Here is a 21426-nt window from a genome sequence, read left to right on the forward strand (position 1 = left end):
TACCCCAGACCCAGAAGCAATCAATTCTTGACATACAGTATTAGACATTATACGATATTTGCCAATATACAGTAGGCATTCACAATAGGTTTTGAGACAGTGGGTCAGCTTATATTTTTGTGCACTGACTCTTGTTATATCAAGTCAGATCAGTTTTGCTAACACACTGTTACTGTCTCTGCACTGAAGTGAAATTGCAGTGTTGTTTGTACTGCCTAAGGAATCCTCCCCTCAGTCCAATTACACTTTCAGTATGTCTTAGTCTACTTGAACCTGAAAACAGTAATAGTCCCACTGTGGTCCTTCAACACACTGTATGTGCAGCAAAGCCATCTGTTCGTGTGTGTGTGTGTGTGTGTGTGTGTGTGTGTGTGTGTGTGTGTGTGTAGGCTTGCAAAAGCTATTGTGTTCAAGGCCTTGACGTCCCTGTTGCAGTTTTTCTCATTTTTGGTTATATTATTCCTTAGTGTGGGTCCATACATGTTCTTAATGTAAAACATAATCATTTTACATGTTCATCTCAATGTAACCTCCACATCCAGCAACACGAATCAGCTGACTTAATGTTTAAAACCTTGCTCTGTAATGATGCAGCTTGTAACCCAGCAGGTGTTTTTTAGTGTTGTTGCCTTCTAATGCATCAATAGCGTGGCCTTCAATTATTGAACTGCTGGGCCCAGCTGAAAGTGAACAAGGATGTTTCATGACCCATCAAAGTCGATAGAAGTCAGCGGCACTAAAGAATAAATGTGCATCCATATGGGTTGCCTAAAGCAAGGTCTTGCGCATTTTATTTTATGACCACTGTGTTTCTCACATATGACGTCTATATGGGTGTTGGGTTTACTCAGCAGGGTACAAGCATCTTTTAACACTGTGTGCTAAAACTTTAATGGATGGCACACATCTGGAGACTGAATTTAGTGAGACAACCTCCAGGTTGAGCTTAAAATACAGTATTGAGTAAACTAATTTCTAACTTGAGAATCTTTATTTTTATGGTAAAAAATTTCTCTTAGATTTAAATGTTTTATTTTCAAATATTTGCGAAGCAGAAATTAGCAAGGAATTTCCAGGTATGGCTAACTGTAAAATTTGCTGCAGGCCCCAGTTCACTTTTTTCTTGAAAGCCTTGAAAGATGTCTCTACCTGTCCAACAGAAACACTGCAACCCTGCCATCGTCTTTCAGACCCTTTGCCTCCCACTGGTGATGGGTGGGTCGTCTTATAACCCACAGGCCTGGCAGGTATCTTACGGGTCAGGTTGTAACGGGTAAAGAAATTGTCACTATATTTGCAGGTCTGGTTTAGGGCGGGTCATTTGAAAGAAATAAAAGACATAAAGTTGCGTGCAATTTCCTTTAGCCTATATTAAATATTTGGAAATATATGTTTTCATATTTATAATAAGGTTACAATACGTAGGGCTGCGTAGCAATGCAACTTTTGCGTGATGTCTCCAAACCTTTGGACTCACATCACGAAAGCGCAACAAAACAACAAAACAAAACAAAGAGAATTTAAAGTAAAGAGGAAAGACGAGGTGCTGGAGAAATTTGTCAAATGATGAATGTTATCACGTGATGCCACATTTATTTGCATAAAATCAATTTGTTTCAACAAAAAGTGTTTCCAGACATTTAAGGCATCGACATTGTGTTTATGTGCTAAACATTTGAACATTTTCATTGGTAAACTTTTTGATGCGCTTAACTTTTTTGCAAAAAACCCTTGGATGGAAACATGGCTGTTGATGCAGACATGCTGTTCAGTTGCCTTTGTTCAGCCCTGTACAGGTTTGCAAAACTCCCTGAGCCTGAGCCATTTTCTCTGTAATGAGCCAGAAGATTGCTTCTGCTAGGACATACCCATCTGCAACATCATTCCCCCAAGGAAAGAAACTACAGCCAATTCCAAACACACTTTTCTGCATATTCCTAAAGGCCTTTAAAGACCACTTACATTTTTTTAGGTTTGGAATTGGTGTTCATCTGGCAAGCATTTATTTTACAAAACTTGTTCTGCCCATGCAGTCTCCCTTGTATTTACCTGTGCAGTGCACATACTCATGCCAAGCTACATCCTTTTCTCTTCTTTCTCTCCTGTTTTAAAACCTGACTGCGAGGCACAGAGGAAAGGAGCTTCCCAACAGGGATTTGGACCTGCGACCTAAATCCCTTTTACTGGTCCCAAGGGATTTCCCTAATGATTGGCCTATGTTTTCTGACACAGAAATCTGGTACCCAGAAGGCAAGGGCCAGGTCAGCAGCACAGCCTCGGGAACATCAATATTTTATCACGACTTCACCACTGGCACCTTCAAAGTTACCCGACATAGTCACTTATAGAGCAACTGCTCACGGAGTGACCTAGACTCAATTATTTACAATACATTTTAACAGGATTCAACCGGCAGTGCATGTCTTGAGTTGGGGCCAAGTTTTACTGTTGAAGAATGACAATAGTAAAATTTTGATCAAATCATCACAACTAGGCTTTTTAACAGATTTTAAAACACTTTATTTTATTTCCTCTTATTTCATTTCTCTGAATTATGGAATACAACTGCAGTATAAAACTTTACAGAGGGATCATTTAATATAGTTCCTCATGAGGTTTCCTTCTCCCTCTCTTTTTTATTCCTCTACCTTTCCCTTTGTGGTTCAGAGTACAATCACTTCTGCTACCTGTGGCCAGGTCATCCTTTGTTTTACATTTACATTTCCAAAAGTCAAGTAAAAAATTAACTGAACTTTTTTGGCCCCTATAGACTGTTGAAGTTAGCTTGACAGTAGAGGCCAGACCTCTGTGTTATTTAAGTTTGAAGGGCGATTTTGGAAGATGAATAGCAAAGAAACTATAACTGGGGCCTTCTGGAGAAAATAGTATTTTATCAGCTTGACACATTATCAGTCTTGAAGTCTTGTAATTGAGTTTATTTATATGTTAATAAAAGGTTTGGGGCTTGTGTTGTGCCAGATCTGAATTACATCCTTTATGCATTTTTTGTTGGATGTAAACTTCTTTAAATATATACTGTCTTAAAATAATATCTTGTTTATGAATGTGCAGTAAGTTGATCTCAAAGGAAAACACCACCGTTTTTCAATATTTTACTATGTTCTTATCTCAACTTAGGCTGGGTACACACCCAAATTTTTTTACATCTTATAAGATTTTAAAAATGTGATAGACCCACAAACATGAGGATAAAAAATCCTAGATTTAACCATTTTGCTCCTATAGCAGATTTTTAACCAGAGTCTCGACTGTGAACACCCACAAATCCCACAAAATCTCGCTAGACTTCAGAATAAGCATGGCGGACGATATGCAGGAAGACATTTCAATGATAGTGCTTGGAATAATTTTAACAAGACACATTGTATAAACATTCGTGCTGTTGCCACAAATCAACAAGCTGATCCTCCATCTCTGCTGTCCACATCAACTTCACTTTGGCCGTTTCTCAATCCGAAGGCTGTAGCCTGTGGAGGTCGCATTTGCAGGCTGCAAACGTCATGAAACCTGGTTTATTTAAGATAACTGAGCATTACATTCGCAAGTCATAAATATATTACAACAATATACGATAAACTATAGGAATAATAGTCAATTTTATAACTGTTAATATTCTGAAATAAGACAGTCTTGATGACGTATATGCAGCCTGGAAATGCGACCTACGGATTGAGAAGCGGCCTTTGACTTTTGGCAGCATGCCATGACTGCTTCCCTCATCTCACTTTCTGATCGGATATGGTTTAGTTTCACATGATAATCTCAATATCGTGCTCGCGTTTGTCCTCGGGATTCCCCACACACATCAGGATTTCTGATTCGCGATCTGCACGTCTCAGTTGTTCTTCCGAGCAGGTTCGGACACTCTTAACACACGGGAGAGGGGAAATCAGCCCAAAATCAGCCAGATTATCTTGTGGTGTGTACCCAGCCTTAGACAAATCTATACTTTTTTTCAGCATGCTCTTAATCTTTGTACAGCACGTCGTGAATGTGTTAGTATTTAGCCTAGCCCCATTCATTCCTTAGGATCCGAACAGGGATGAATTTAGAAGCAACCAAACACTTCCATGTTTTCCATATTTAAATGAGTAGTTACACGAGTAAGTATGTTGGCACAAAATAAATGTGGTGTTTTTAAGCAGGCAAAAATTGTGAACTATATTGTAAGGCGGAAGTGCACTTAGTTTGCAACACTTCGACTTCGCTCAAAAAATGCCATGTTTTGTTTTGTGCCACCATACTTAGTCGTGTAACTACTCATGTAACAGTCCTTAAATAGGGAAAACATGGAAGTGTTTGATGAATTTTAAATTCATCCCTGTTTGGATCTCAAGGAATGAATGGGGCTAGGTTAAATGCTAACACAGTCATGACGCGTTGTACAAAGATTAAAGGCATGCATTGAATAAAGATAGGTATGTATTAATTCGTCTATGTCGAGGTAAGAACATAGTAAAATATTGAAAAACTGTGATGTTTTCCTGAAATTAAAAGTAGTAGTGTTTGCTTTGTGAATTATCTTATAAAAAGCACTAATACCCTAAACATTTCTTTGCTGTATATTCACATAGGGTGTTAATCGAGTAAGACATACAAATAAATACCTTGTATTTTTCGCTGCTAGATGTCACTAAACACCAAGTTTTATCTTCAATAATAATAGGAATCGATCTGACAGGACTCACAAATCATGTTCATGGATGATGTATTGAAATAAAGTTTTATAACAGATACATTTTAAAGTAACACATTGCTTTAACTAGAAGCGACATGATAAGATTCCAGCGATTCGTCTGTCCATACTAAACCACAATTACTGCCTAAATTTTTTTAACCCCCAATCTGATTTTTAAGCTTGACACATATGTATAAATGTATATGATTTATTATGTTGTGAGTGGCACGTTTGTTGCCATATACAGTAGGTGTTTTATTGCAATCTGCTGTAAGACCAAAAAATACCCCAAAGTATAGAGTGAATACTCACTTTGTCATTTGACTGCACACACGCACCCAGACAGTGGGCGATTTTTTTTCCCCCGTACTGACAGCAGGAGTCTCACATCTTGCAGGTAGAGAGCGGTTTAATAAAGTAATAAAGCACAGTAGCAGGGAGCGTGTCACAGCTTGATACCCTCAGACGGTCATCTTCCCTGCCGCTCTGATTAAGGCCGGTAGGTTACACCAATAGGCAATCATCACCCTGAACATAACTCAGGGAGGCTCACTCCATTTCATCTGCTCGCTCTCTGTTCTCTTGCTCGGGGCTGTAGTATGGGTAGATATGAATAGTATGTGTGCTGTTCGATGTCAGATCTACTCCATCTTAGCGGACTTGTTGGTAAATTGAGAGCGCGTTGGCATGAGCGAGGAAAATGTTTAATATTAGAACTGAGTCTATAACTAACTGGCCTTATGATGGATGGAAAAATGACTTTTCACCATCCAGTGAACTTCCAACTGCAGACATCTGCCAAAAAACGTTCTGGCAACCACATTGCTGCTTACTGTGATGATGTTCCTCAGATCTGCACCTCGGCTGTAAGCTAACATAACATAAAATATAGAAGTCTATAAATATCCTGTTTCTGTAGCTCGGCTGGTGAACTATTACGTTAGATGTGCAAATGTCATGGGTTCAAATGCACACATACTGATTAAAAATGTATACTTTCGAATGCAGTTTTTTAGAAGTGTGACAGTGTCATTGAATGGCTCATGCTGCTATGAGCAGGGTTGTTTGCAGAGTGGTTTGCAGTTTAATTTGTAAGATAATAAGTGGTGATTGCTATAGCATACATCAAATTTTTTCCTGATACACAATTGTAGCGTTGAACGTATCTATATTAAATTAATACTTACCTATATCTAAAGTGTTTAAATGGTTAAGCATTGCATTAACAGTGCATGGGTTTGATCACACATACTGATAAATTTGTATACCTAGCACTCAGGCACTTTAAATAAAAGCATCTGGCAAATGCATAAATGTAAATGTAAGCTCCAGAATATCCTGTGAAGGTGAAAGATTTTTGATGTGTCTATGCATGAATGAAGGTTACTTCATCCTAATTGCTTTTGCTGTAACTCAGCGTGTGGCACAAAAAAACAACGTATGTTGTAATGGGTTTGTCCTCATTTCCAAACCACGTGATGCGTGCCACCAGGTCTTGCATCAGAACGTTCCAGAATGGCCCACTGTGTCTTATCCCCCAATGTCCCCATTAATTAAGACTCATCATCAACCCATCAACCCCCTATCCCCAAAGGCAGCGATGTAGGGAGGGACAGACCAAATATTTCAAATGATCAATGAAGAAAAAGCTGTGGCCCATCTAAATATAAACCCAGCCTTCAGTAGACCGCAGGTCAGCAACAAATATCTCAATACTCAAAAGTGTTTTATGTAACTTCTACATTGATTCACGTTATAGTGAAAGTGTGCCAGCTCTATGCGATTTAATTATTAATTTACCTGGTGTAAGATTAATTCTTTTAATTAACTGGATAGAATTGGTAGTGCATGACATATAGGATTTGCACAACATACCTTCATTTATAAATATATTGAAGACAACCGTAGCTGTGCATTGTAGGGACAGAATTTATCCCCACACAGCTGAACGTATGCAGATGCCCTTGCAACCTGGCCCTGTCTATTGAGTGTCTAATTAGTTGCATTTCACGCTTGTATGGTCACTTTGACGAGAAGGTGACTCGGAGTGACTGCAGGGTAATTGGGCTGGATGTAATGTCTGCAGTCTGGAAACTTCCTCTTGCCACCTTGGGTCTGCGCACACGCCTGTTTGTGTATGGATGTTCTAACCCACCGTACAGTTAGGAAGATTTTCATTGCACACATTTACCCTTGAAGGGGAGACCTGTCCTTCCTGTTTATTGCTGGAAGAAATGCACCCATTGATTTTCATTAGGACCCTCTGTCCGTGGCTGGCATTGCAGATAATCTTTCCTCCTGTGCATGTGGAGCTCATTTCACCTCCAGCTGGAGTGGTTGCACTACATTGCCTTCGCTGGTGTTTTGCGTAAGACATTTTACCAACACTGCCGAGAGCCACCCACTAAAGGCCTGGGTATACTTCACTTTTTATGCACACACGGGGGTCAGTTAGTAGTTAATCAGTTAGAAACATGGCAACATTTGTAAGAAAGTAATTTTTTGCAGTGTCCCCACCATTCCCTTGCGTAGTAGTGAAAACGGAGGGATTGTTAGGGGTATCCCAATATTGCTGGGTATGAAAAAGCAGAGTAGATTCCAAGTGTTTTCAATACAACAGTATTGACAATTGTTGTGAAATGATGACAGAAGTCATGAACATCTTTTCTGTAGTCAGACACCAGTGTTAATAACTGCAATGATCTGCCTCAAACAATAAGGTTTTGTGCCTAATATAAGTTCATAAATACCTAAATACTGCAGGCACATTTATAATGTTTTGCTAGTGAATGGCGATGACAGGATATTACAGATGCGTGAGGTAAACTTAGCGACAAGGTTGTTAAAGACTAACCTTATCACCTGCTTATGAAATACAAATCATGTGTGCGTGGGTTTATTTTATGCATAAGATTCAGATCACCACAGTAACACCGTGCTCTTCTATATAAAATCTAATGTAAACAATAGAGAATATATCAAAACTTCTTATATCTATTTATCTAAATCGTTTGACCTTTACAATGCTATACTGTATATAGTATGTGAAGATTAACACTTTTCTTGGACAATAGAATAAACATATGAAACACTTTAGGCCCCTGCGTATCAGTCGTCTTATAAAAACCTTTGTAAGCGACTGGAAAAAAATCTAATATTTTAAAAAGTAGAAAAAAATAAGAACGTTATATGTAATCCATTTAATGGAATTTAACTACAAGTTCTTGATTTTTGGAATCTGAGTACGTAATCCAGATTACATCCGTTACTACTCAGCTCTGTATGTAGGCCAGGAGATGTATTACAGTTTGTCGCAATGCGCATGCACCGAGCGTCTGTGTACACTGTAAAAAAATTCCGTAGAAATTTGCAGCTGGGTTGCCGGTAATTTACCGTAGATTTATATTTATGTTATTACTGGCAACATTTTATTCAAAATTAAATGAACATTTAACATTTACAAGTCTTTGTCTTTACAGAATAAAACTAGAAAAACAGCATCAAGCAAAACGTTATGGGAAACAAAATCTGAAGCAAAAAAACAGAAAAAGTTTGATGATGATTTCTGGTTCCCAGAATGCTTTGCATGAGGCTTTATATATATTGTATAGTTTTATTCTGTAAAGATAAAGACTTGTTAATATTTAAAATTTATTCAACTTTGAACAAACTCTTGCCAGTAAATAACAGAAATGTTAATCTACGGTAATTTACCGGCAACCCAGCTGCAATACCATTGTAATTTCTACGGATTTTTTTTATAGTGTACTCGTACGAGTCAAATGAAGTGTACTTTGCAGAGCTGTGCATTCGACTATGCGCATTCGCTCGCTTATGCATAAATATACTTTTGCATAATATACTTATGCAGGGTTTACACCAGCCGCGGTAGAGGCGGCAAAAAACGCGTTATTCGCACATAGTTGGATGCTCAAACATTTGACTTCATTCGGACGTGAAATTCTAGTCATTCAAGAAATTCACGGGAAATTTACGTCATGGGAGGGCCTTCTCACTCCTCTTGTTTCCTGTAATCACGTCACCACTACAGCAAGGTCCTGATTGGTTAACGCTGCACGGAAATCCATCAAAGTTCAGATTTTTTAACTCGCGTGTTTCCCGCGGCAACGCTCAATTCGCGTGGAACGCGCCATCCGCGCAGCGCTTTCCGCAAGTTCCGCGCCATCCGCGAGTTCGGCACTATCCGCGCTTACTGCGTGTACCGGACCGCAGGATGCCTAAACGCGTCTTTGCATTGACTTAACATGTAAATCACCCACGTTTTATAGTACTTGATTTCTGCAGTCATATAAATCTGAAACTGGACAAAACCTAAACAAATGTTAAGATTTGCTGATATAAATTTGGCTGCTGGTTCATTCCTTTACATGTCTTAAGCAGACTTGCTGTAATAAACATTAAACGCTGTATCCTTCGTCCAGAAATAAAGATGTGCTCAGCACTGGTGACAATCTGGTCTTACTAGCCCCGCCCAAATTGAAATGGCATTGGTCCAAAAACCTACTCTGCACTCTTTTCTGTGATATGGTCATATTCAGATGAAGAATGGCTTGGTTCAGCAGGGGTTATCGCTGTACAAGGTGTTTGAGAAGGAGAATTACATGCACTCCTCCAACACGTGTCTCATTCAACAGACACAAGGCCTTGTAAAAGGGTTACTATTATTATCCCCGCTAGGGCTTTACACAAAGCCTTTTCTTGTTCTGACCTGCTCTTTAATTCCATTGTTTTATTATGGTGCAATCAGACAATGTGTCGGGAAACTTAATTGAGCAGATAAAATATGTTACAAGGTCAAATTAAATGTTTTTAAGTGTTAGATTTTTTTCTACTTTTTTTTCTAAAGTTCTGATAATGAAAGTGAATATATATTTTTACTATTTGATCATTGTCGTCTATTTCTTCTGATTTAAAGCCAGTTTCTAAATGGCACAGTGATCTGGCATATATATCATGTCGTGATGTAAAAAATACAATTTCTGGGTCCAAGCCACCAATTGCTTGATATGAGACTACAGTCTCAACAGTCATTTATGAGCGATATGTATTCGTGTCACACATTTTAAGTTGTATTTTTATAAACTGGCAGTATAGACTACATTCTCCAAGCTCACAGAGTTCCAGACTTTTAACAATTCATTAGATAAATTACTTTCTGACCATCTGGGATTTTTGTATGGAGATAAAAGTTTAGGATCACAATTTCAATAGTTTTACAGCACACCATAAGTGTATTTTTAGTATAGTTTGTCATTTGCTTAAAGCATCTGATGGAGCATTTGTAGCTGGAAGTTGTTGCATACAATCTAGGATAACAAAATATTTATAAAATTATTGAACAACCAAATTAGTTTGTAAATCATCTAGCTTGATTGTTTAATGCCAGCAATACTAAGAATGCCCATACATGCATTGGTTGTAATCGAGTTTGCATTGCTTAAAGCACTTGTTGTACTTGAGATGTGCATGTTTCAGCTCTGATTGTAATCTCTTTTTCCATTTATAGGCGGAGCCAGAAGGATTCTCTCATTTCCATTTATATGTATGTGCCGCCTTCCTGGTCCGGTGGAGGAAAGAGATACTAGAGGAGAAGGATTTCCAGGTAAGATTGTTTGTGTCATTTTATGTGCGGCCCCAGAGCTGCAGTAAGGGTCGTCCTTGCATGAGCCCCCTCCTTCCTCATTAACTCACGGGGTCTGGGGGTCAGCGCGCCTGCATTAGTGTGATGACAACAGCAGCTGCTGTAAGGTGACATTGTGCCGTACCTTTGAGACTTCTCTATTTCCTGTCCTCAAAAGCATTCACTCGTTCCATGCGATTGAGAGCTAAAGTGTTTAGCAACGGAGACTTGGAAAAGGCAGACAGACGTAGTATGTCGCCAAACGTACAATAAGATTTTACTTTATACTGTAGTGAGTACCTCAGCTGTTGTTGCTTGACTAGATGTCTTTTCCTTCTTATTGCTTACCTTATAACTGTTCATGAGAATTAAATCAAAATTCACTTTCACAAAAGAATAGTTCAGCCAAAAATATCTCTCATTTACTCACCCTCATGCCATTCCAGATGCTCTTCAGTATGATGTAATAACTTGCTGCATCTTTTGATTGACTCTTTCAGCTGACATCGTCTTGCTCACACAGTAGCAGTAACCAAAGACAATAATTGTAAGCTGTACTACTAGGTATTAGAGCTGGGCAAAAAAATGCGTGCCTCATCAGTAAAGCCGGTCCGGTGATTAGTAGTAAACCGTCTTTACCTAATTTCAGATAGAGCGACATTTACTACACAGAGTGTATTTCACAGATTGTATTGTATTGTATTTTCCGCGATTATGAATGTGATTTGGCGATCTTCTCAGTGAAATTCGGCACTGATGAGACATCCATGAGAATCAGAGAATTGCAGGCATTTTTTCCAGGTCTTCTAGGTATGTAGCAGTTTTAAATCCTGCTCATAGTTAGTGGCAGGTTTCTATGCCATTCAAACGTTACAGTCTAATTTTTAATGCAACATGTTATAATTGAGTTCAGTATTAGGTCATTCCAATTTAAATTCTTACTTGTATATTAAAATACGAGTGCCCACTTTATCCATAGGGAAATATTTGATTATAGGGATCATTTTTTTCTTGTCAGTTAGAATTGAGACATATTACGTAAGTACAATAATTTGTGTATGCGGGTTCAGATTGAATAGAGAAACTAGATTAGCAACACATTGGTGCATATTTTATGACTTTTTTGATTTGTATGTAATTTGTACAAAGCAAATCGTACAAAAATAAACGATTATTAAGAAACAAACAATAATGTAGCCCCCCCAATCCCACGCCAACCCCAGCGTCACAGGGCGAAAGTAGAACATACAAAAAATAAACGTACAAATGTGGTGTACGAATCAGCCACTTGGTAAAATATGTACAAATTGCCATGAGATGATGGATTAAGAAGTGAAAACTTTTCCAAAAATTTTTTTTCATGATTTGATTGGACTCTAGGTATCATTAGCCTTTGATTATTAGTGATTAGTTCATAATAAGACCAGAAAGTGTCTTAAAGGAAAACACCACCTTTTTCAATATTTTACCATGTTCTTACCTCAACTTAGACAAATAGTAAATACCTATATTTATTCAATGTGTGCACTTAATCTTTGTACAGCGCGTTGTGAATGTGTTAGCATTTAGCTAGCCCCATTCATTCCTTAGGATCCAATTAGGGATGAATTTGGAAGCGACCAAACACTTCCAACTTTTCTCTATTTAAAGACTGTTACATGAGTATTTACACAAGTAGGTATGGTGGCACAAAATAAAACGTGACAATTTTTTTAAGCGGATAAAAAATTAGAACTACCTGTATATTGTATGGCGGAAGAGCACTTAGTTTGCACCATTTTTGACCTCTGGCGCAGTAACATCATCGCTCCTGACTTCGGAAAATTGATCCTTAGGAATGAATGGGGCTAGGCTTAATGCTAACACATTCACGACACGCTGTGCAAAGATGAAGTGCACACATTGAAAAAGATAGGTATGTAATAATTCATCTTGAGGTAAGAACATAGTAAAATATTGAAAAACAGTGGTGTTTTCCTTTAAAATCAGTGTTGTCAAATTGGAATTTCTTTACTAATACTATAAAAAATGTATAGCGTTTCTTTTTATCACCACTTTTTTACCGTTCCCCTTCTTTTTTTCCCTCACTGCAGCTGTTTTCATCTACACATCTTTGATGTTCTTGCTGTCTTGTTTCTAAATCTTTGTCATCCTTTAACTGTGCATCATCTTGCAGAATGAATAGGCTGCTCAGTGTGTCTGTGTGTGTGTTGTTGAATATGCAGCAAGTCGGTGGTGTGTATCAGCAGTGTGTTGTGGGGCGGTTGATTTATTGTGTTTACAGTGCTCAGTGATTCAGGATTATCCCCTGCACCAGCGCTGCAGCACTCGGCCGCTGTTTGGCATTCAGACAACAGCCTGAGGCCTCTGTCTTTACCCTGCTGTACCGTGTGTGTCACAGAAAGATCATTTCTCCTATTCTGGCTCCCTGTTCTTTTTCTCCATTCTTTTCTGCCCGTCTTTGCTGATTTGTTTTTCAAACACACGAGCGCTGACATTATGACCGTCTATTATGCTGTGCATGACGTGATGGAGTTTGAAAACACAAAGGTGGACTGGTGTGGTAAACATCTCTCTTAGTGAAGGTGGTGGAGATGATTTTAGTGTTACACAACTTCCAGTGTGACTGTCTTTAGAGATCCCCCACATTTCTTTCTTCATTTGTTGGTCTAGCAAGTGTCCCTCCAGGTGTAGTTCATATTATATACTTACATTTCCTCTGTTCTAGCTTTCTTTAGTCTACATTGGCAGTTTTCTTGTTTGAAAATAAATTTAATTTAATCTCTGAAGTGACTCATTTGAAAGGCTACACACATATAGCACTTGTTTCAAGTGACACACAACGTACTCTTAATTACAGGACAATCTGGCATTTAAAGTGTGTATAAACTTTGATGCTTAAAGAAAAAATATTATAGCCGTTTTTATTCAGTAAGCATAGTTTTTTGTTTCATTCTTAGTATTTTGTGTAAACTTTCATGACGTTATCCTCACTATTTAGTGCCAAAAACATTTATTTATTTTTGTTATGTTTCTTTTGTGTTTATAATATATTTCTGGGTCTGGTGGTACCACTTTTAGCTTAGCTTAGCATAATCCATTGAATCTGATTAGACTATTAGCCTCGTAGTCAAAAATAAAAACCAGATTTTTTAATATTTTTCCTATTTAAAACTTGACTCTTCTGTAGTTGTACTCAGACCGACAAAAAAATTAAAAGTTGTAATTTTCTAGGCAGATATGACTGGGAACTATACTCTCATTCTGGCCTAATAATCAAGGATTTTTCTGCCATATTTCTTCCATATTTCATATTTTTTCAGCCATTCTGGCTGCAGCAGGCCTAATGATATTACACAGTGCCCGAAAATAGTCCCCTTAGTAACTTTCAATAGCAGTGGACTATTTTTGGGCACTAAGTAATATCTTTGCACCAGCTGCAGCCATGGTACGTCCTTGGTTGTTACACCGGAATGAGAGTATAGTTCCTAGTCATATCAATCTAGAAAATCCCAACTTTTAATTTGCCGTCGATTCAATAGATAATGCTAAGCTATGCTAAAACTGTTACCGCCAGACCCACAGATCAGCTAAATAGATTCCAAAATGGAAAAAATCTAATGTTAAACTATAAAACGAACTGGAACAACCTGGAGTGTCCCTTTAAGTGTAATTTGCTACTGTCTGTAAGTATCCTGTAGTATAGAAGTAGTTGTGCTACTGTTGTACGTTAAATGCTTTGAATTATCAGATGCTTTAATTTTGTGAGCTACCTTTAAAGTAGCTTGCTCGGCGCAGCTTTTATGTTTGTAGTAAGGCATTGTTACACGATTGCATCTTGGTTACACATCATCTAAATGAACCTTAACAGTTTAATGAATGAAGATTGGCACATCCGTATCTTTAATGTGCATAATCTAATGTCAAAGATGGATCGTTAAAGATCATTTTGGAGGCCGTTTTTGATGTCCATAGAGCAAAGTGGGTATAATTCCAGAGTAAGTGTAAAAAGGTCTGTGATTTGATTTTTTCGATTTGATTTGAATTTGATTCTTCTTATAAAGATCATTTGTATTCAGCTGCAGAGATTGAGATTGAAGGAAAGACCTTATATTAAAAATTAAATACGTCTCCAGTCGGAGGAGAGAGGGAGTTATGGATCTATCAAACTGTGAAAATTAGTCTTGTCTTTGGGGACTATGGCCTTTTATAACAGAAGATTGCATGAGTAAGATATATCTCTTAAAGACGGCCTCTGTCTAGCCATCAATCTGTCTGTCTCCTTTAGCCCTTTGTATTATGTATATGTTTCTCTTCATCAAAAGAAGGCAGTTTTAGTTCAGAATTTCTTCTGATTAGTACTGCTTTTCGAAGAAATACTGGAATACCTTAAACCTCATCATTTCTCAGCTGTTGGAGACTTGCAGGTCTTGATGAGAATTCTAGCCGGGAAAACGTAGAGATAGATTGCAGGGTGGGAACAGACTCAGTTTTAGGCGATTTTTCAAGTAGATTAGTGAGCAAACAATCATAGAGCAGTGAACCGTTCCTTGTATTTGCACAGGGTCAGACCGCATGAAATAGACTCTGACTGAGACAGAATAAGTCGTGGTTTGAAATGAAGGGTTTATTGATGAATGTAACAGTTAGAGAAATTTAAATACATTTATATACACACAAGTCTCTTTTTATTTATTTTTTGCAACTATTTCTATACTCTTGAAAATCAGGAAATGTTTTTGCTTTTTTTTGCATAAAATGTTTATTAAACATATCAGTTTAAGTTACCCAAAAAATAAGTAAACTCAGGCTTATCAAGTTTTAAATCTATTTCACATGAATTTGTTTTGCAACTTTAAATTTACTAAATTGTAATTAAATTGGTTGTACACATTTTGACTTACTATTTCAACTTACTAGTTTAAATCTTGCTCTAACTTATAAAAAAGCTAAAATGGCTTAACTTATTTTTATAAGATAAATTTAAACACATATTTGCCGTTTTCTGCCTTTTTCTCATTCATGTTTTTTGTATCGTTAAACATTGTTTCTCTTTATCAGATATAAGAGACAGAAGAACCATGGTTTGCCATCAGGTGCCAAGTTTAAATCTAACTTAAAGGGACAAAAGTAGCTGTAGCTTTTTTTAGCAACTCTCGTTTGTCGCACGAAGCCTATTGCAAAGCTTCTGAACTTTTGAAATATGGTGATCATATGAATCCGTTTTATGGTCCTTAAAGGCACACAAAAGCATTCCCACTTTCTTTTTTATATCTGTATGTGTATCTTCCGCAAAATATATACTCCATGTCAGAAAAAAATGGACATGATTTTTCATTTTTGTGTGAACTGTCACTTTAAAATAGTGATTCTCGTCTCATAATGCTAGTCTGAATTACGAAGACATCTGTGCAGTTTTATTAAGGTTTCACAGAAACGGTAGTGTTCTGTGTGCCACTGACATTTCTTTGAACTCCTTGTAGTTCAGGGCATTTGTAATGGCTTCTATTCTTGGAAGGAGGACAATTAATGAGTATTTGGAGTGGGGTATCTGCATTGGGGCAGAAAGAACTCAAAGGCAGTTGCATTTTTTTAATATAACAAAAACTAAAAGATTTGTATGACATTTGTTCTACTATTTCGACAGTTGCACGTCCTCAAAAGCAAACAAAACAATTAGCATCTAATTTTTTGTTAGCTGTGCATGGGACTTAATGATCCATACTTGTGTTTGGCCTTACAATCAGTTTAAATCCAAAGTACTAAACCTTAATGAATGATTTGTACCTGAACCTTAGTATTTCTTTCACACTTTTACTAAACTTAAATTTGACTTTGTTTTGCAATTGACAGAGACTTCACCAGACAAATGATCAACATTTACAATGTTTACTTCTAGGACCAAGACTTTGCGCCTGAACACACCTCGTTTTCAGACCAGAATGCCCATGGGCGAAAAGGCATTTGCTATTTAAACAACATGGCGCTAAACATGAAAATGATAATTGCAAAGGGTGGAAACTAGCAACAGACACTTGCGTCACACATTGCGCTGCATTGCGCCGGGTGTAAGATAGAGCCCATAAGCTTTAATATGACATGAAGAGCTCAGATGCAAAAGCCTCTAAACGCCACCTCCCTGAAAAAATGACAACGATATTGATTGAATTCATCCCAACCTGAGGGCATTTAGAAAGACTGCGTTTTTTCCCCAGAATTAAATGCCACATCAATTTTTCACCAAAGTCCTCTTAATGCACAGAAGATGAACTAGATGAATGACGGCACGTGAAACGGCTGTGTATCACATTCAAACTTGGGCCTGAATACTATGGTTCAGTTTCTTCATTTTTACATTCTGACTTTGATCATGTGCAATGTTTATAGTTTCACATTAAGTGATTCTGCAAAAGTTTACTGTGTCTTGTCCAAAGAAAGTTTTCAAAAGTGGAGGTTTTTGCAAAAAAAAAAAAAACATTGCACGCACTTAGAGGGGTTTGGCGTGAAAGACAGTCAAATTTATTAAATACCAATGAAACTACTAAAATGAGATTTGTGAAAATAATGCATTTTAATTATTGACTAATAACCTTTTCATTGACATTATAGTAAAATTACAGAACCTTTAAAATAAATATGATAAAAATGCATGATGAGATGCACTTAGAGGGTTTTGCATCTGAACTCCTCATTTGTAGACCACATTAGTCTATTTTTACATAAATTATTGTTTTCACCAACCTGAAACGAATCAAACTCGAACAGAACTGATTTATTGTACCCTAAGTACAGCTGTTTTTTGGATTTGCTACATTTCCTGTTATTATCCTATTTATAGATGTCGGTATTAGGCATAGAAGTGTTTTATGATGGTTTAGTTATGGCATCTACCACCTGGTGGTAACTAGAACATGTTACGTAGCCGAACCTTGCACAAAGTTTACACTGTATAACAAAAAGAGCAGCTCCAGTTTAAAGTCTTGGCTCAAGACAGCCCTTTAAAGACAGAAAAGAGTATAAAAACAATGATGAAAGAAAATAAATTGGATGCTGGTGTTTTTGGGCGAGCAGCCCTAATGCTTGGGTAAGTGAGCGTGAAGACATAATGGTGGTTGCTATCTGTGCCTCTGAGCTCCTCTTATTCACTGCATTGTGCTGCCGATACTAATGACTTTTGGTCTGTTTCGTATCGAAGGCAGGTAGAGATCTGAATGAGAGCGAAGGGAACAAAGCCCTGTGCGGTTGAGCGTTGACTATGAGCTGCCCGGCATCTTCCCCTGCAGAGTGCCCTGCAGGTTACAGACAGCCAAATGTCAACCCCTGATGCCATTTAGCGCGGGCAATATGCAGCAAATGAGCTCTCATTAGGGGTTTGTTTATCACGTAATGAGAAAGCCTTTGGTGCAGCTAACGGACCGAGAACTTCCCTCTTTTGTCTGTGATTACCAATTTACTTTCTTTATCGGTGGGATTTTGTTTCGATTTTTTGTGCCCCATTGTCCCAGATGCCTTCTAGAATAGAAAATATATACTTTTTATTTGTAAAATACCAATCTCAGGCATCTTGGCTCAAAGGGACCAGAAAGTTGCCGTGTTTCAATCAGCGAGTCTCCTGTGCAAAGCACTGTTTGTGTGTTGTGCATGAGTTGCTGCATATGATTCAGTCCAATTCTGTCTCTTATTAAGCTCTGTTTTGGTTGCTTAAGTTGTTGTTGCGAATAGACAGTAAAGCAACTTACTAGGCTTTCGAATTGAACGGTACCATACTTTATAGAATTTGACATACTTCTGCATAGTATACTTTTCCATTTTCTACTTCCATAAACTATTCCAGTTTTTTTTTTACTACACTAGCTGCATAGTATTGTATTCCATTTTTACCAATATTTATTTAATTGTTGTCAATGATGAATATAGTTAAAATGAGGGATTGCCTGGAACATAAACGGGGTGCTACTGATGCCGTTTTAGATATTGGCTAAGCAAGGTATCTTAAAGGAAAAGTCAATTTTCTTTAAAAAAATCCAGATAATTTAATTATCATGTCATCCAAAATGTTGATGATGTCTTTCTTTGTTCAGTCGAGAAGAAAATTTTTTTTTTTTTTTTTAGAAAAACATTCCAGGATTTTTCTCATTTTAATGGACTTAAATGGACCCCAACATGTAACAGTTTGAATGCATTTTAAAATTGCAGTTTCAACAGAGTTTCAAAGAACTCTAAACGATCCCAAACGAGGCATAAGGGTCTTGTCTAACGAAACAATTGTCATTTTTGGCAAGAAAAAAGCACTTTTAAACCACAACTTCTCATCTATCTCCGGTCATGTGACGCGCCAGCGCGACCTCACGCAATACTTCATCATGTCAAGAGGTCACAGAGGACGTATGCGAAACTACCGAGTGTGGAGTAAGAGGACCGTTCCAACCTTGTTGTATGTCGAATGATATTAATTAATGTCTTTGTGTCAGTTGAAAAACGGTCCGCAACTGTGCGTTTTTATATATGTAACACGTTAACTTTCCATGCATTACGCAATTACGTAAGGTCGTGCTGGTGTGTCACAGGACCAGAGATAAAAGAGAAGTTGTGGTTTAAAAGTGCATATTTTTATTGTCAAAAATGACAATCGTTTCTCTAGACAAGACCCTTATACCTCATTTGGGATCATTTAGAGTTCTTTGAAACTCTGTTAAAACTGCAAAGTGTTGGGGTCCATTAAAGTCCATTAAAATGAGAAAAATCCTGGAATATTTTCCTCAAAAAACATAATTTCTTCTCGACTGAACAAAGAAAAACATCAACATTTTGGATGACATGATGGTGAGTAAATATCTGGATTTTATTTTTAAGAAAATTGACTAATCCTTTAATGTTGCTGAACCGATTGTGCATCAAGAATGTGCATGTGACATGCGCCAATGCTATTGTTTTCTCTCATGCTTTCGGTTTTAAGATAAATGTTTGTTTTAATGTTAAATAAAACTTTCATTATGTTAAAGCAGACTTGGAGTTCGCTCTGTTTATATTAAGATTTGCTGTCTCTGTTGCATCTCAAAGCATTAACATGGCGTAAGATCACAGAGTCTCCTCTAACCACTGAGACGCAGTCAGGTGTGAGGTCGGATAACACGTTCATGCGCGGATGGAAGAAGGAATTGGAGAAATCAATCTTCCACTTTGGAGTTTTAATGGTTTGATTTAAATGGAGTTTATGGCTAGACTCGAGCTAGCTGAATCACAAAGCAGTGCTTTAATATCGGTGCGTGCAAGCTAAAAGAGCGACTTCTTAAGTAACAGCTCCAGACCCCAGGGCAGACTGCTGGGATCTCTTTAACACGTGAAGTGGAAAACATGGAGTTATGTGCTATCATTATGGCCGCCATATGCAAATTTGAGGTTAAATTAAAAGGGGATATAATATTACACAGTTCCAAAAACGAGCAATGATGTACACTTTCAAGCTGGCTTCATTAGTAGTGCATATTAATAGCCTGTGATCCGCACTACCTGAACATGAATGCAAAAGCTGTCTGATCATTGTTGTTTTAGCTCTTTGCTCTGTCTGTTCTTTTTAGCTGCTACCTTGTAGTATTTTGTTTTGTATTCTCCTCCTAAAGTAAGGTTTCATCACTAATAATATTAGGGGTGCATGATATTGCAGACAAATACCTTATATGACAACTTGCTAAATAATTCTACCTACACGCATGCACATACTAATAAAAATTTACCTTGAATGCACTGCAAGTCACTTTATATTAAAATAAATATGTCTTTGCAAGTCTTCATAGGCAAGCACCACCTGCATTCTTCTGAAAATGTTACAATCTAGTTCTTTAGGCGACACTTCTTCCAACTTAAATGTGCCCTGCATTTATAATTCATCTACAAATAAAACAAATAGCTAGAATATTTCATCTTCAACTCTCTTTTGTCTTTCGCAGAAATGACTGAATAAGTTAAAGAAATGGCAAAGAACTCATAGGGGAAGCAGAGAGGGTCACGCCGGTTACATTCATTATGTTGCTAAATTAAAAAGCAACAACTATCAGCTCCTAATGTTTTGTCTCGTTCCACCTCAGGTGGTTTAAACAGCTGAAACTAAATGGATTCGCTGTCTGTGTGAATAACTGGGAGCAGACGAACTCTTAATTTGCTCCGTAGGCCCTTATGGGCGTGTGGCTTATTGGTTTACCATTCAAACCTCTGAGCTAATGCAGATCTTTAATTCGCATTCTCAAGTGTGTACGTCATCGAGATACTTCATTTCATCAAGTGCTGGAGCTAAGGAACACAAGCTGCGTTCGTCCACCATGAAGAGTTTGTTTTAGTGAATTAAAACATGACTGTTTTTAATTGCTAAAGTTTAATAGAGCGAGGGAGAGAGAGAACGAGTGGAATTTGGCATCAGTGAATATATGAAAGGACGGATACGTTTTGAGAACTGTAGTGGTGGGCAGGATTCATTAAGGATAAACAGGTGCTGGGACAACACAATGTTTGGCAATGACTTCTACGTCAGACTGCAACTTGAATAACAGTGTTGTTGTCTTGTATTTAAGAGTAGTATTTATTTTACTTGTTAATTCAACTGTGAATTAACAACGGGTCAAGTTTCTCATATATAAGTAGGTAAAAAGGCAAATGCTTGTTTTGCATAAAATGGAAAGCCATCTTTACACTGAGAATGTTACGGTACATTAACAAGGGGCAAAAGTGTTAATGCTTGACGTCAGGCTTTTCTGAAGCGTGGCCAATAGCCAGTCACAGGGGCTGTTTACACTGTTTACACAGGGGCTGTTTACACAGGGACTGTTTACACGACACATAACGTTTACACCTGGTATTTAAATCTGTCTCTTTTGTCCACATTCGACCGCTTCTGTCCTGAATACTGTGAGGGGGTGGTCTGTGAGATGGTGGGCGAGTCTCTCTGCTGTCATTCAAACGCGAGCGGGAGTAATTATGAGTTTATATGGACGCAAACTAATATTATGTCAGAGTCAGCTGCTTGTTTAGCAAGTAAACATGCTGCACAGAGTTTTGTATGTGTGTATGTTAGAGCTTTCTCTGAATTTTCAGC

At 37.7% G+C, this 21426-nt stretch overlaps 1 protein-coding gene across 3 annotated transcripts in view; it reads left to right on the top strand.

The window, feature by feature from the left end:
- Positions 1 to 21426, top strand: part of tbc1d22a (TBC1 domain family, member 22a) — a 150884-nt gene that overhangs the window by 118737 nt on the left and 10721 nt on the right. For all 3 annotated transcript variants that reach the window (XM_065263442.2, XM_065263444.2, XM_065263443.2), the window contains one exon: positions 10227 to 10322. In XM_065263442.2, the coding sequence (XP_065119514.1) occupies positions 10227 to 10322 (96 nt within the window). The remainder of the gene's footprint in view (positions 1 to 10226; positions 10323 to 21426) is intronic.

Source organism: Paramisgurnus dabryanus, chromosome 1, assembly GCF_030506205.2.
Source record: "Paramisgurnus dabryanus chromosome 1, PD_genome_1.1, whole genome shotgun sequence".
Taxonomy (NCBI): domain Eukaryota; kingdom Metazoa; phylum Chordata; class Actinopteri; order Cypriniformes; family Cobitidae; genus Paramisgurnus; species Paramisgurnus dabryanus.